This window comes from Leucopleurus acutus, assembly GCF_964270905.1.
Source record: "Leucopleurus acutus genome assembly, chromosome: 17".
Lineage (NCBI taxonomy): Eukaryota > Metazoa > Chordata > Mammalia > Artiodactyla > Delphinidae > Leucopleurus > Leucopleurus acutus.
The window spans coordinates 54,371,242-54,387,115 of record NC_139159.1 but is presented as its reverse complement, the minus strand read 5'-3'; the positions used below and the strand labels follow the sequence as shown (position 1 = coordinate 54,387,115).

Here is a 15,874-nt window from a genome sequence, read left to right as displayed (position 1 = left end):
AACAGTAAGGGAGCCAAGATTGTAACCTCAGACCCGCTCACCACTGTACTATTTGAAAGGCCACTATATTCTCAGCATAGTACTTATTCCCTGCCTTGGCTCTTGTTTGAAATGTCCTGTTCTGCACTTGACACAGTTGCATTTCACTCTATGCTAACTCTCCTAGCTAATAAAGGCAATCTTTATTTAAATCCACTCTGGTGGGTTTTACACAGACTTCTACCCTGGATCTTCTCTTAATTTAGTGAAATTAATGCTGGTTTACTGCATCATCATTCAAACAGCTCAGTTGTAAGTATGAAACACTGAGTCCTGAAACCTCTGAATCTGTCCTTTATTTTCTTTAGGTTGAAATATAATGAAGCTTCTGATGAGCTGCATGTAACTAGACCCTACTAGAAAAAATGTAATTTTAGATTTTAGGTCATAAGTTTTCATCAGCCCCTACTCTAATGGGATTACTGCAATAGTACACATTAGAAAGGCATGATTTGTGTAACATAAAGCTTAAAAACTTTATTTAGGGATATTTATAAACCATTGCAAGTTTTGAGAAGGAATGTTAAACAGCAGTATTTGAAGTTGTTAGAGAAGCCTAAAAATATTTAAACAATTTTAAGAAACCTCATATGAAGTTGCACAGTCTAGTACTTTCCATGTGAAAACACTGCTAAAAGTCTAATTTCAAATGTCTTTTGGAACAACCTGTCCCTTTAATATCTGTTCAGATGTTAGTATACACTGAGCCAAGAAACCTCTAGGGTTTTCCAGGGGTTGACTTGATGCTCTTTGATCCTTGCAACTGCTAACTGAAGACTAAATCTCGCCCCCAGCCGCCCACCATGGGTGTGTATGCCACGTTCTGAAGGAGGTGCCAGGAAGCTGACACAAAAGGGCAATTAGAGAACAAGAAGCGGTTAGATATTCACAGTGTGCTGAGGAGCCTGCAGCCCACAGCCCTGGTGCCCAAGAAATAACAGATTCCTCAGTGTGTGTCTGAGGTCCTCTCTACCTCACTGATTCTTTCTTTTCTCTAATAATTGATTGTAACCTATAGAATTACGTGTTCACAGTTGGGTTGAACAGAGGTTGCTTTTTCTCTGTTTTTCATCTAAGGTTTTCATTTTTTTGTTTATATTATTAGCCGCTCTGAGATATTCAAATAAGAGGTGGTTTTTGTCATCTAGATTTTGCTGGGGAGATAAATAAAACTCTTGGTGTGTCAAGGCCCTGAGAGCTGCAGCACCAAAGGAAGAGGCAGGGGAGGGGGATAACTGGATCTTTCTCTTCTCTCAGCTCATCTTCTCCTCCACCCACTTTGTTGGTTCTGTTGATTCACTGTAACTCCTTTCCCCATGACTGGTAGCTCTTAGAGCATGAGGCTCTCAGTGGTTTTCCTTACCTCCCCTCTATCCCTGCTCTCAGGTAGCTTAATTTCCTGAAAATACCCTCTCCCCAGTTCACTGTAAAGACTTTAGCGTAGTTACATTATTACCTCATTGCCTGCCTGGGTACCTTTCCTATTAGTAGACAGAATATCCTGCAGTGCAGGAACTTTGCTTCTTCATCTGTCCCTCTAGCTATCATCATGGCGCCTGGCCCCGAGGGGCTGTTATCTGCCAAAATGAGGGAACAAACCAGATACCATTTTGATCACGTTATTCTCATGTGTAATCTATGGGGACCTCTTACTGCTAGTTAGACCAAGCCCTAATTTGAACTTTACTTCATTTTTGTTCATTTTAATTGTTACTTAAATACTTAAAACCACAAATAATTTATAATTTGACCTCCTTTTTTGAAACTGAATAAAACAAGAGGTGAAATTCTCCACCCACAGCCATCTAAAGCCGAGTAGCCACGTCACCCATCTAACCTCCAGTTCATTCCGGCCCCTCTTCATCAGGTGTCACGCACTACGTGAACCATCGCCGTTGTGTTACGATGGAGGAGTCGCCCTCCCAGGACTCTGCTCTCCCCTCTGTCTCTCTCAAACCTACTCAGCGGAGGTTCCAAATTCCATAGCACACATGACCTGCCACACATCAGTATTTGCGTTCTCCATTATACTTGTTTTCAGGTGTTGGACTATTTGTTCCTCCCATAAGATTTGTAGTCCTTTACCAGCAACCATAGATTTTCTTTTTCTATGAAAGATATTTACAGTGCATATGAAACAATCTCATATTAAGCATTCAAACGAGATTTTAAATATAAAGGAATTGAGTTTTTAAATGGCATTCACTTGGCAAGCACTAAAACTCGACCATGTGTCCGGCACTGTGTTAGAAACAAGGAATTCAGAGCTTGGAAAAAAAAAAGTTTGTAATGGCAGAACAGAAATGGATCTTCTCTGCCTCTAATGTACCCAGCACATGCTTCTAATATCTCCTGTGCTATGTTGCGATGCCCTGAAAGTGCCACATGGCCCCCTCTCTTTGGCTTTTCCACCTCCAGGACAGGGAATGGGGGTTACAGTTTTATGTTCTCATAAAATGGCACAAAACCTGGCACATACTCAATTTTTGGAGGATGTTTGGAATGAGCTATTGAACTGAACTAGAGTATAATTTGAGAAATGTTATAATGGAGCTGGTATGGCTACTGTGGAAGGACAGAAAGGGTACCCAGGCTATTTTTCTGTTTCTTGGCCAGAGCAAGCCTCCCTTGCCAAATGACAGCCCCATCAGATTGCATTTGGACACAGTTTTACTTGGACAATAATTTTACTTAAACCGATACTGGCAGCCCTCACTTGGTGGATTACAGTTTTGAGGAGGCACTATAATTTAGAAGCATGTAAATTGGATAAAACAGGGTCTTGTATTTCTGAACAAGGACTTAAAGCCCAGGTTTCTAGAGACAAGACCCGTGTTTAGTAAAGTTTGATATACCCGTTTTCTTAGTCAATATAAAGTTTTGCAAAGTTTTTCAGTCTGTTGAATGATCCCATTGGTGTTTTAAAACTCATTTATTTATAAAATGGACATAAAAATTTTCCTGAAGTGTTAATACAGTGGCTACTTCTGGGGAGTAGGCCCGATGTGTCATCAGGTAAGGAAGACTTTCTATCGTTTCCTTTAAACCTTCTGTACTGTTTTGAATTTTTACTCGTAATGAGAATGTTTTATATATATATATATATATATATATATATATATATATTTTTTTTTTTTTTTCGGTACGCGGGCATTCTCACTGCTGTGGCCTCTCCCGTTGCGGAGCAACAGGCTCCGAACGCGCAGGCTCAGCGACCATGGCTCACGGGCCCAGCCGCTCCGCGGCATGTGGGATCTTCCCGGACCGGGGCACGAACCCCCCCTGCATCGGCAGGCGGACTCTCAACCACTGCGCCACCAGGGAAGCCCTGTTTTACTTTTGTATGAAAAAATGAGTTAGTAGAATTGATGTGAATCCCTGAAAAGAAGCAGACTGGCAGTGTAGTTGGTTTTATGCCGCCGTTAGCTTTAAAAAGCTTTCGACTCGGGCTTCCCTGGTGACGCAGTGGTTGGAGAGTCCGCCTGCCGATGCAGGGGACACGGGTTCGTGCCCCGGTCCGGGAAAATCCCACATGCCGCGGAGCGGCTGGGCCCGTGAGCCATGGCCGCTGAGCCTGCGCGTCCGGAGCCTGTGCTCCGCAACGGGAGAGGCCACGACAGTGAGAGGCCCGCGTACCGCAAACAAACAAACAAACAAAAAACCTTTCGGCTCAAAGGTGTTTGTGAGTGAACGCATTGTGTCAGTTCAGGCTGCTAAGTATGTGGGCGGCCTGCTTTGGTTTTACGTTGTGGCGAAGAGTGACGGAGACCAGGAAGATCAGTGGAGCTCCTGACGTCGTTACAGCTTTGCACCAACCAAAGCTTTTATTTAAATGCTTCAATGAATAAAAAAATGTTTAACTTTTTTCCTAATGATTTGGAAAGCACCATTGAACATACGAAAGCAAAGGACACTGGCAAGAGATGGTCAAATGATTATTTTGAAGGCTAAGGCAGGTTCAGCATTATCATATAAGGGGTATAACCTCATGCTCCCAAATCTGAAAAAAAATTGGGATGGGATAACATTCCTTTATTCATTCTTGCCTGTTTAAAAATCAAAAGAATTTCTTTTAGAATGTAAATACAGTGGCATTTTCTGTATATTTAAGTAGGTCACAAATGTATATTGAAATATCTTTTTCTCTTTTACTTTTAATACACAAATACATTGCAATTAAAAAGATTCACATGACTCAGAAATATAATTTTTAACATTTCAAAATTCCGCTATTTCCCCTTCCCAAATTAACTTCTCACGCTACTTCATATATGTACACATACACGTGTATATGTGCTTTTATTGCATCATACTCTATATATCCTGCAACTTGCCATTTTTCATTTAATGATGGGGCTCACAGCTTATTCTCAGTCATTGCTTATAATTCACCTTGTGCTTTTTCATGGTTATAGTATTTTATAATTTGAATTCATCAGATTTTTATTGTACTGAAATTTGAGGACAAATAATTAAGCTTTCTTCTAGCCAGATTTACGCCTGAAGAAGTCCTTAAGGGACTTTAGAGAGAATGATAGGTATTTCAGAAATTCCACATTCTGTGAACTGGTTTAGGAGCATGGAATGAAATGAGGAAAGGGAGCTACAAGTAACAATAAAGATCAGGAAAGGACCTTGTAAAATTATTTCCAAATGCTTATTGCTATAACTTTTTGGCCTGAAAGCTCATAGGTGCAGGCCATGTTAAAAAAAAACAAAAAACAATCAGATCTTATACATAACAATTGACTTATGAAATGTATAGTCCTTTTTTTACAAAAATATATAAATGCTTTGTTCTCTTCACCCTTTAGTTCTGTTTTATCCTTTGGAATGTTTATCATTATTTCTTGGAAAATAATTCTGCTAACAGGAAGGGCTGCTTGCTTTTTCGAAAAATGTAGCAAGAAAACCAACAATTTGTGGACATGATGGTCATGTATTTTGACCATGATTAAGAAGCTACTGACCAGCGATAGACCACCGTTTTATAAAAATATAGGTTACAGCATTTAAGGCTGCAAATGAACATTTTATAGGGTGATAAACCATTCTTCTGTGTCCACCATCCTCCCCTGAAAGAGCAATAGTGTAATTTGACTATGGACTTTCACCCACACAGAGTTGGTTTTCCAATTGTAAATTTGGGTAACATTTTAGAAGAATTAGCTGCTTCATGGTGGTCACTTAATACATGCAGACACGTTTAGACTCAAACTTGAAAGGTGAAGATTGCCGTTTTCTTTTTATAAGTCTAGAAACTGTCATTATTTATAATGTAATCTATTTTAACAAACTTTTTTAGTGTTTGTATTCTGGCTTTATCTTCTCAATTTTCAAAATTTTGATATTCAGTGATTTCATGTTTTGGTTATATTTTTTATTCAATTATATCTTCGGTTGTGGAAACTAGTTTTTAAAGCTTTTCTGAATCGTTAAATCACCAAATATAGTACTGGCACTCAGAGGCTTGTTAAAAGAATAAAAGTGTTGCCAGGGAGTTTTCCTAGAGCTTTATGTGCTGTTAATTGCCATCAATTAAATCTGTTACAAGTAGTAATGTACTGTAATCTGTCGAAAACCTCTCCTTTCAATTAACCAATTCTCCGACCTTTCCTTCCTTCTCCTTGAAGAGTAGTTTAGAGTTTATTTATTTTCACCCCTACAAACCAATTACCTCTAGCCCAGCTGTTCCTCGAATACAGGGGAATCTGACCTAGAATACAAGCCTGTAAATTATTGCTTCTTTTTACACCTTGTAATGTGAATGGTTTAGTGGAAAAATACATGTTTCTGTTTCTAATTCACTGGTGCGTCTATCTGCAGACTACCGATTATGAGCTAGTCGATTTACATATATTGTTGTAGGTCCTCACAATAACCTTGTAAAGTCAGTGACATCCCTGTTTTATACAGAAGGAAACAGAGGCTCAGAGAGGCATGTAGCCATTCAGAGCCACATAGCTGGTAAGGGCAGAGCTGGGATTCAAAACCACACCTAGCAGAACCGAAAGCATTTCTCTTTCACCAACTGTTTCCAACGAAATTCAGTTAGTGTGTTATAGAGAAAAGAGAACAGATTTAGAAGACAGTCCATTTGGGGGCTTTCAGAACCAACTCAGCCATTACCAGCTTTGTGACTTAAGTCTCAGGTTCCTTATTTGCAAAATAGGGGTACCACTGCTCACCCTGATGGACTGTTGTGAGGACTAAGGAAATGTATTATGGGTTTTCCAAAAAATGACTTAAAGTACCCCTCCTAGTTAAGACACCCTCTGATGAAAGTAAATGCATTAAACAGCATTTTAACTTACTGTCTTGGAACAGAATATACTGATTAGACTGTTCCCATTGTGTTTTTCATAGTAGGTCTTTGGAAGAGCAGAACAGATTTCAATCCCACCAGCAATGTAATTTGTAGGGGGAGTGTTTTTCTTTTTAATCCTTCGTTTTAATCCCATTTGGAGTTGCAAAAATTTCTGAAGGGTCTCATGCTGCCTAGGGCCCCGGGCTGGAATTTTGTCTTAGCCTATTGATGTGGTGAGCTGTTGGAAGAGGTAGGAGTGATTTAGAAGGAGATGGCATGAGGAAACAAATGAGTTGAACACATATTTCTCTGACCACTAGAATTCCAATGGAGCTAACCAGTGAGTTTGTGAAAATTTTATTTGCAAAACCAGTAAATTTTTGACTGAAATTTTCTCTTTCTCTTTAAAATTGTTTTTAGGATGCAGAATAGAAAACTGTGATTCTTGCTTTAGCAAAGACTTTTGTACCAAGTGCAAAGTAGGCTTTTATTTGCATAGAGGCCGCTGCTTTGAGGAATGTCCAGATGGTTTTGCACCATTAGATGAAACCATGGAATGTGTGGGTGAGTAGTTTTCCATGTAACTTTCAAACTTCAACTTTTATTTTAACACCCGTTTCTTGGGGGAAAAAAATGCATGCTGGATGTATTCATCATAGAAACAAATCGGTTCTCTTGTTATTTATTAGAACTGAAAATTATTTAAGTTCTTTGCTGACTTTATGCTGTTAGGCAGTATCATATATTACATTTTGCTTCAAAATTTGTTAGTTTTACATCTAAGTTAAACCGTTTAAATGCTGAGAATAATGTTTTTATTATCTATGTAATACATCCATTTCTTAATTAGCTTATAAAGTTATTAGTAACCGTTAGAGAAAAGCATTTTGTTTAGAAGAAAAACAAGATTTTCAAGCCGTGCCGTGTGCTTAGCTGGTCTGTCACTGTTGTTACGTGTGTTAATTATGGAGCTTCTTGCTTAGTCATTTGTATAAAAAAAATTCAATTGGGAAGAGATTTTTTGTGCCAAATGTACTTTGTTGATGATTGACTGAATGTTGCAAAGTGCAGTAAAACAATTTTACTTTTGCTAAATTTAGATATGTAGAATGCATAATTTAATATACACATATATGCTGTTTGTGAGTAATAATTAGGAATACACATTTTATAAATTTTATATTTTTTGAGTGTTTAAAAAAAGTTCAGTAATTTTATACCACTCATTAAAAGGTAAAGATCTGTCAGTACCTACGTTTTGATAAATGCCTCTATCTAATCTTAGGTGTGATGGCATCTTCATCACTCCCACCCCTGCCATGCCTGAATTTTATTTGACATGTTATACATCTGATATGGTGTACAACAGAGCAGTGTATTCTAAATGAGGCTTTCCATCTCTTTAAAATGGAGACTTAAATTGAGAACGTTTTCCCTGTAGAAATTTTGAAGTAGTCTGTAATTATGTATTCGGAAGCTTGCAGAGAACACACTTAAATGAGAGGTTTTTGAAGAAATGTGTACATATATTCCTATATATGTGTGAGTTAATACATGCATACAGGCAACACCTTACTGCAAAATAAGAAAGTCACTAGAAGAGCATATTCAAAACGTTGAATTCGCTTGAGAGGCAAGACCCACACCTATTACAAATGTTCAGTGGAAATGCTTATGAAACCCTTAACTATTAACAAATTAACCATAGAGTCCTATGCATTCCCCTAAATAAAAATCTTAAGTAGCTTTGAAAAATCTAAGAGTTCCCATGACGCCTGCTGAGATCTGGAATGTGGAAATACTAATGGTGTGTGGACTCTAGGCCTGAGTCCTCATCTGCTAGTGTGATGGGGTTTTTAATGGTGAATTTGATGAGGAGGTTTAACTTTGCATATTTTTATGCTTTTATCTCCTCCCCCTTCCTCTCATCGCAGGGTATTGGAGAGTAACCTACTTTTCCACTATATGAACTTACAAAAGGGGATGCTAAAAGCTTACATATCTAGGCAAAACATACATTTTCAAATATCTGACCATATTTGTTTACTTTTCAAACTATGGTAATGTGCAGTATCAATTTAGAGAGTAAGAAATATATACTGCAGTGTAAGACACTTTTTAAAAGAATTGAGACAATCAGAAAATGCGAAACACTCACTATCCTTTTCATCATATACTTACTTCCAAAATAAAACTAACACACTTGTGAATTTCGGGGGGGGGCATGCAGAATTAACCTGTAAAATTTTGTGTCCTGTCATGGTATGAAAAGAGTATCTTTTACTGTAGGTTTTAGCTGTTGAACCTTTTAAAGATTATATATTTCAATGTCTTTAGAATGGACCAGTAGCATCCCTTCAAAAAATGAACTAAGACAAATAGTAATTTTTAAAGTACTTATGTGGTAGTTATTTACTTTTATCTATAACTTCATAATTCAAAGAGTTAAAGTTCCTGAGAGGTGTATACAGGTCTTGTGGGCTGTACAACTTAAGTTTTGGTATCTGAAGGTGGGGGAGTTAGAGAAACACTGCTATGTAAATTTGGTGATGGTGGAGAAATGTATACCAAATTGTCATCTGTGTTTGTTTTCTCTCTATTAGAAGGATGTGAGGTTGGCCATTGGAGTGAATGGGGAACTTGTAGCAGAAATAATCGCACATGTGGATTTAAGTGGGGTCTGGAAACCAGAACACGGCAAATTGTTAAAAAGCCAGCAAAAGACACGATACCATGTCCAACGATCGCTGAATCCAGGAGATGTAAGATGGCCGTGAGGCATTGTCCAGGAGGTGAGTTCAGATAATCCCTATTGTGGGCTGTGTGCTTTCTGAATTCTCCTCCTGTCTAATCACCCTCGCTCCCAAAAAACTATTTATCTATGAGGGAAACCTGATAATAACATTGGTGTGAATATTCCACGTTACACTTCCTTAGAGACGAATGCTTAAACTGTGAAGAATGTAAAGTGAATATTTAATTTCATGGTACCTTGAAAATAATTTAGAAGACTACATTACAAATGAGCTTTTAAAATGAGATTTCTAAAAGTGTGTGTGTGTGTGTGTGTGTGCGCGCGCGCTGGTTTTTTACTTTTTCTTTTTTTTTGCTAATGTACCATAAAAGCCAGTTCTTATGAAATCAGGCCTTTGCTCTAAGAGAAGTAGCCAACTTTCAGCTGAGAACAGTTTAGATTAGAAAGGTTTATGGAATCTGTAAAATCATCTGTATCATTACTAGTTGAAGATGACAACTTAAAATAAACTTGCCCAAACACTGGGAGGAATAAACATTGTCTTAATGTTACCACAATTAGCCGGTTCTCTTTGTTTTGATAATAATTTGTGGAAAACAGCTACTGGTATGTGTATGTTTATTTGTGTCTTTGTAGTAATTGTGCTGATTTGTAGTAATTATTCTGTAATAACAGGATTAGGCCCACTTACAAATTAGGAGAAGTGTACATAGCTCAGGTGCTGGCTGGAGCCGAGTCCGTATGTCGAAATGCAGTTCTTAGCGCTGGTGCTGTGCTTCTGAAAGCATAATCTCTTGTTACTATTTATTTTATCACTAGTGGATGCCGCATTGCCAAAGATGAAGTTAGGATTTTTCTAGTGCACAAAGTAGGAAAGCAAAAAAGAAAGTTGTGTTTAGAAAATTGCCCTGTGAAACAGTCAAAACTTTTGTTTGCTTTCGTTCTTCCTGTTGGGCATAGCTTTTCAGCTTCGTGGCTATAGCCCAGAGAGGGAATATATATCTGCTTAGAATGGATTTATATCCATATTATGCTGCCTCATAGAGAATGTCTATGATCCATGGAGGAAGACAAAACTTAAGACTTGAAGACTCCAGTCGGCCTTTGAGAACTATTAGATCCAGATTCGGAAGCTACTATTAGGAAGGCAGCTTTTCCTCTTGAATTAGTTTTGCTTTTCTTTGCTGAGTCTTTGAAACAAAGTTTTTTTGGGTCTGCTTTTCACTAACAAGGATGGTTTTGTTCAGTTAAACTGGGTATTTTTCAGTCAAAATATAAGAAAATATTTTCTTACAAAACTAATAAGCCACTTCTTGGATAGCTGAGAGCATTTAACCTGCAACCTTGTACCTAAAAACAAACCTGATGTATTCAGGTATTGGAAATAAAGACTTTCTTTGTTGTATATTGTTTATATAACTACCCCCCCATTCCTCTTCCAGCAACGTGGTCCCCCAATTGTGGTTTACGTTAATAGCAAAAATTAACCTGAAAATGCTCCTATAACAAACATGCTTATGTGTAACAAGAGCCAGCACGTTCCCCTCCCCTCTGAAACTATTTTGACTCAGCCCCAGCCTTGCTTGAGAATTTTGTAGGTAACAGCTAAATTTTTAACCTGTAATGTTTATTGCATTTTTATTTTTTATGCTTCAAGCAACAGTGCATTGTCTTAATAGATATAACCTGACACTGTCAACAATTAAAATTATGTCAAAACAAATGTTTATGTATCATCTGTTAATATTCTCTTTTTGACAAGTGAACCAGCAATGAACTCTTATTTAATTTACATTTAGGTTTTACCAAATATTATTTATTAGGATAGACATTAGGAGAGACTAGCTATTGCTCTAATCCCTGTATCTACATATTCAGTTTAATAAATTCAATTTTTGAGTAAACTTTAAAGTTAGTAGGTTTAAAAAATTATATTGGAATTTGTTTTATGTTTTTAAAAAAGGGAACTAACATAGGATTGTTGATAGAAATGGAAAATGACTCTGCAATAAAATAACTTCAATTTACAAATGTAGGAAATGAAAACTAGAAAGTTAATTTTGGAAATTGAGCACCAATTGATAAAAATTGGCATAACTTCCAGTGGAGTATCCCACCTTGCCTCAGGTGAGAGAGGAAAAAGTTCCTTTCTCCAATAGGTCACGGGGATTAATGGAAGAATAGAGAAGAAAACCACTTTATCCCATTTTACATCTTGACTTGATTTCGGTGATCTGCTTTGACAAACCATGCAAAAATGTAAGTCGTAATCAGGTTGGGAATACAGGCATTTTTCAGATCTTTTCAACATATGTATGGATTTTTCTCCCGTTGGAGCCAATCTTAACCTGATTGCACACAAACGCAGCCTTAGCCTCCTTCACACTGGAGCATGGGCACATTAAAATCAGCTGCTTTTCATTACTAGAAGCCATAAGTTAGAGGTCAGCGAAATGGAGTAGTCCTAAGTATATAAGATATTACACTGAAAACTATTAGAAATGAGACAATAAATGGCTGTAAGATTTAAAAACAACAGCATAATGCTTTTGCCTATTTTCCCTTAATTATTGTATGCTTATTTGCTTTTAAACAGTGAAAGAATATTTGGAAATGTCTTAAGTCATGGATTGATGTATGACTTGAAGTTACTGTTCATTTCCAAACTTTTCTTGATTAGTTATCCTTTCTTTCATTTCTGATGACATAATCTGTGGAGTACCTTGGGCTTTTCTGACTCTCACTCTTCAGGATTCCGGTCTGGTGATCAGGAGATCTGGGTCTCTGCACCATGTCAACTCATTAATTCTATGACCCTTGGCAAGTCACTTAACCTCTCTTGGCCTCTATTTCCTCATTTTAAATTGAGGGTATTGAGGTAGGCAATCTCTAAGATCCAGTCCAGTCCTAAAATCCAATGACTCTACGACTAATTGCCAAAAGATATGGGTAGGTTTTGTGGCTGTCATGTGAAGGGTAAGGAAGAGAACTGTTAGCCCAAGAGCATTGTTTTACGACCAAGAACTGACCACTTTTCCGGTAGCTGTACTGTGCATTTGCCAAGCCTTCTACATCTGGCAGCTTTCATCCTCTTCCTTCCTCCTCCTTCCTTTTCACAGATAGTGAACCCTCAAAGACTGTCCAAGACTCTTGTAAAGTCTGCATATGACCTATGCTTTAGCTACCAAGATAGCAGGAGGATGGAGAAAGAAAGAGGAGGGGATCGTAAAAGACGATGGGAAAGAGGGAAAGACTGACAATGAGTCAGAGGAAAAACAATTGAACAATGAGTGTAGGAAACAAGGGGAAAAAGAACAGACTACTAAAAATGAAGACTGTACTCAGAGCCGATGTAACTGTCTTCACTCCCCTCCCTCCCACCCTGAGCACACTGATAGAATTCATCCTGTTGGGACCAAGTTACTCTATTAATATATAACCTGCAGCTTTATTATGACTTAAAAAAAATTTTTTTTTGGCCACACCACGCGGCTTGCAGGATCTTAGTTCCGAGACCAGGGATTGAACCTGCACACTTTCAGCAGTGAAAGTGTGGAGTCCCTACCGCTGGACTACCAGGGAATTCCCTAACTTGCAGTTTCAAATGGAAGGACTTTCAAGTGTGGACTATGTTGTACATTAGACAATATATTAATAGAAAAATATAAACATGCTATGATGAAATTTAAATGACAAATGGAAGAACAAAATCATGGTTGCTGCAGTACAAAGTTGGAAAACGTTCACGTACAGGGAGCGGGGGTTAGTGGGAATGTCATTTGGAGGTGACAGTAGTCTTTCACAGGATTGGCCAACACCACCTCAACCTGAAATCTTCTGTCCCATATGTAAAGTTCCATGATAACTAATTTTAATTTATTCATCAGGTGTTTATTGAGCAGTGCTGTGTACCAATCATTGGTCTAGGCATGGTATTGCTCAAAGTTCTTACGGTGTTTATTCTAGTGGGATCATGGCAATAAAAAAGTGGGTGAGTGCATAATTTCATGTGGAGATGGGAGCTATGTGAAGAAAAATAAAGCGGGGTAAGGAGCTAGTGAAAATTTGGATTGGGAGTGTATTATGTAGGGTGTTCAGGGAAATTGAGGGAGTGACATTTGATCAGAGACCTGAATGAAGGAGATATTTTGAAGACCTAGGGGAAAGATTTTTTAGCTCTTGACTCAATAGCTATGTTTTATGAACATCATTGATTCTTCCATTACATACTAGGGAAGAGGAAGGAACTGAGATCCAGGAGGCTCTGCCTGGTCCATGGAGATGTAGCAAGTTATTAATGGTAAAGCCAAGAGTAGGACCAACGTCTTGCCCAGAAAACTCAAGTTTTCCTGTACCTTTTCCTTGTTCCTTATCATAAAATTCAAAGATAAAAGCTATGGTTGTCCAACATCGAAGAAGCTGACTTTAAACGGTCTCTCCCTCCACCCCAATGCATCATTTTACTTTGTTTTACAAATAGTTTTTAAAAACATGACACTCTGCAATCACCACCCCCTCCCAATGTCCTCCCACTTGAAATAGCTGGTGAAACATACCCCAAAGGTCATTTCACAAGTGCCGAAGTGTTGAGCCCACTGGCTTTGTTTTGCTTCAGCCATTCCTACTAAGGCCATCTTCTTCTGTAATTTTAGTATCTTTGGTCCTCAATTAGTTGTGGGGAAAAAAATGTGATTTCAAGATTATTCTTTCCATCCGCAGTCTTTCACGATGGCCCTCCCCCGGAGGCTGTCTTGGTGGGGCCACACCCAGCACTCCTCTCTGCCCCCTTGCTCCCTGGCTGTCCAGGAGACTTGGGGCTCTGAGCCCCTCCCTCACATTTAGTAGCTCTGTGTCTGGAATGCCCTTTCTCTTTCTGACCCATCTAAGCAATCAGACTGCTAAAGTACTTTAGGTGTATTTTCGTAGTATTTTCTCAGGATTGTGCTACAATTTAAATATAAAAACTTGCCCCTACCTATGATTTCAACTTGAAAACAACTCACTCCTCTTATTTGACATTACTTGACCAGCATCTACTTTTTTTTTTTTAAGTGGCTTTTAACTTGGTAGGATACAAAAGAAAATACTATTTAGCAACTTAGAACCAGAATCTCTGCAAGCATCTACTTTTCAAAAGGCAATAGTAATAAGACCTCTCCAATTTTTGTTTTCTGTATATAAACTGACAGCAACATGTGGATTAGGTATTAGATACTATAACTAAAGATGGTTGTAGATTGTGATGGATTAAACCAAGAGCAGGAAATAAGCACATTTTCAGTAGGATAGGGTCAAGAAAATATGCTTTAGACATATGTTCTTTATTTCTCTACATTTTGTTTACATTTGAGTTGCAATTTATGTGGTCTGTTTTATACATGCCAACCTCAAGAGTAGTTTGGGAGAGGATAAGAGAAAAACCTCTTTTCTTTTGAAACTTTCAGGGTTGTCAGGAATGTAGATACTGAAATTTTTATATGAATAAGAGCATCTAAAAAAGGGCAATTCCTGTTGCCGCTTTGCTATGCTAAATATGTTGTTTCCTTTAAAATCAGGGATTTGTGTTAGTCACTATAAATTAAGCAAATTGTACTATTTCCCAGGTACTCTGGACACACGGCAGTGAATGGTAATGTTTATTTTATAGTGATTATAAACTGGGACAGTTATTCATAAGCAGCCACATCTCAAATGTAAATGTATGATTATCTTATAAAACTGAGGTTTAACAAAGATCCACCTGCTCCCAAACATTTCTCTCAGTAGCTAAAGTATCTGAAATTCCTGCCTCATCTGTCTTAACAATGAGCCTTTAGGCAGTGTCTTGGGACGTATCCCCTCCCTTGCGGCTCCGCCCACAACTACTTTTTTTATTTTTTAATTTTTTTTAATTATTTTTTTTGCGGTACGCGGGCCTCTCACCGCTGTGGCCCCTCCCGCCGCGGAGCACAGGCTCCAGACGCGCAGGCCCAGCGGCCATGGCTCACGGGCCCAGCCGCTCCGCGGCACGTGGGATCCTCCCGGACCGGGGCACGAACCCGTGTCCCCTGCATCGGCAGGCCAATTTTTAAATTTTATTTTATTTTATTTTTTTTACTTCTTTCTGGGCAAGTGGGTAGGGGATAACTATGTGGGCACCCGGTGGTGGTGGTATTTTTTGTTTTTGTTTCTGTATTGTTTTTTTAGCAATGATTTCTTTCAGATTTTCTGATTCTCACATTTCAGAGGGTAAGGGTCTGAGGAAATTGAGGAGCAGAAAAGTGGGCCCCGATGTGCTGTGCATGGGAGCTCATGGAAAGTCCAGAGAGGGCAAGATGAAGTGCAATCTTGGACTTAGACGTAGAAATACAAGGGCGTGCCAAGCACCCATCACATGGCGGCTGACGGAGGGCATATAAGACAACCTCTTCTCCAGTTGCATTTTGAGCCTGTCCTGGTGCCAGACTTGCTTGTCGGAGGGGCCAGGGAGTGAGTGAGCGAACCCACACCTCTGTGCCAGTCTCTACAGCTTCCCATCTGGAATCTCTACTTAGCCCCACTTAATTATAGTCTGGAGCAACATGTACTAGTCTCTTTTATGGGTACTTGTAAAAAGGATTTCTCAACTACATATGCCACCGAAGGCCCGACAGTCTATGTGTAACCAGGCAAGGACAGGAAAATTCCAAAGGAGCCTTTCTTTTATGAATTCTACCCAGCAGTACGCTACTCTGATCTTAATGTAAAATACATAAAACAATTTTTACAACACTCTAAAATAAAAACAACTTTAA

At 38.6% G+C, this 15,874-nt stretch overlaps 1 protein-coding gene across 3 annotated transcripts in view; it reads left to right on the top strand.

Annotated features, from left to right (window-relative positions):
- RSPO2 (R-spondin 2) overlaps positions 1–15,874 on the top strand; it is a gene marked incomplete at its 5' end in the record, with an annotated part of 158,566 nt that overhangs the window by 92,801 nt on the left and 49,891 nt on the right. For 2 of the 3 annotated variants that reach the window (XM_082858918.1, XM_082858917.1), the window contains 2 exons: positions 6,767–6,910; positions 8,950–9,138. In XM_082858918.1, coding sequence (XP_082715044.1) covers positions 6,767–6,910; positions 8,950–9,138 — 333 coding nt within the window. The remainder of the gene's footprint in view (positions 1–6,766; positions 6,911–8,949; positions 9,139–15,874) is intronic. The other variant, XM_082858919.1, reaches the window with a different exon arrangement.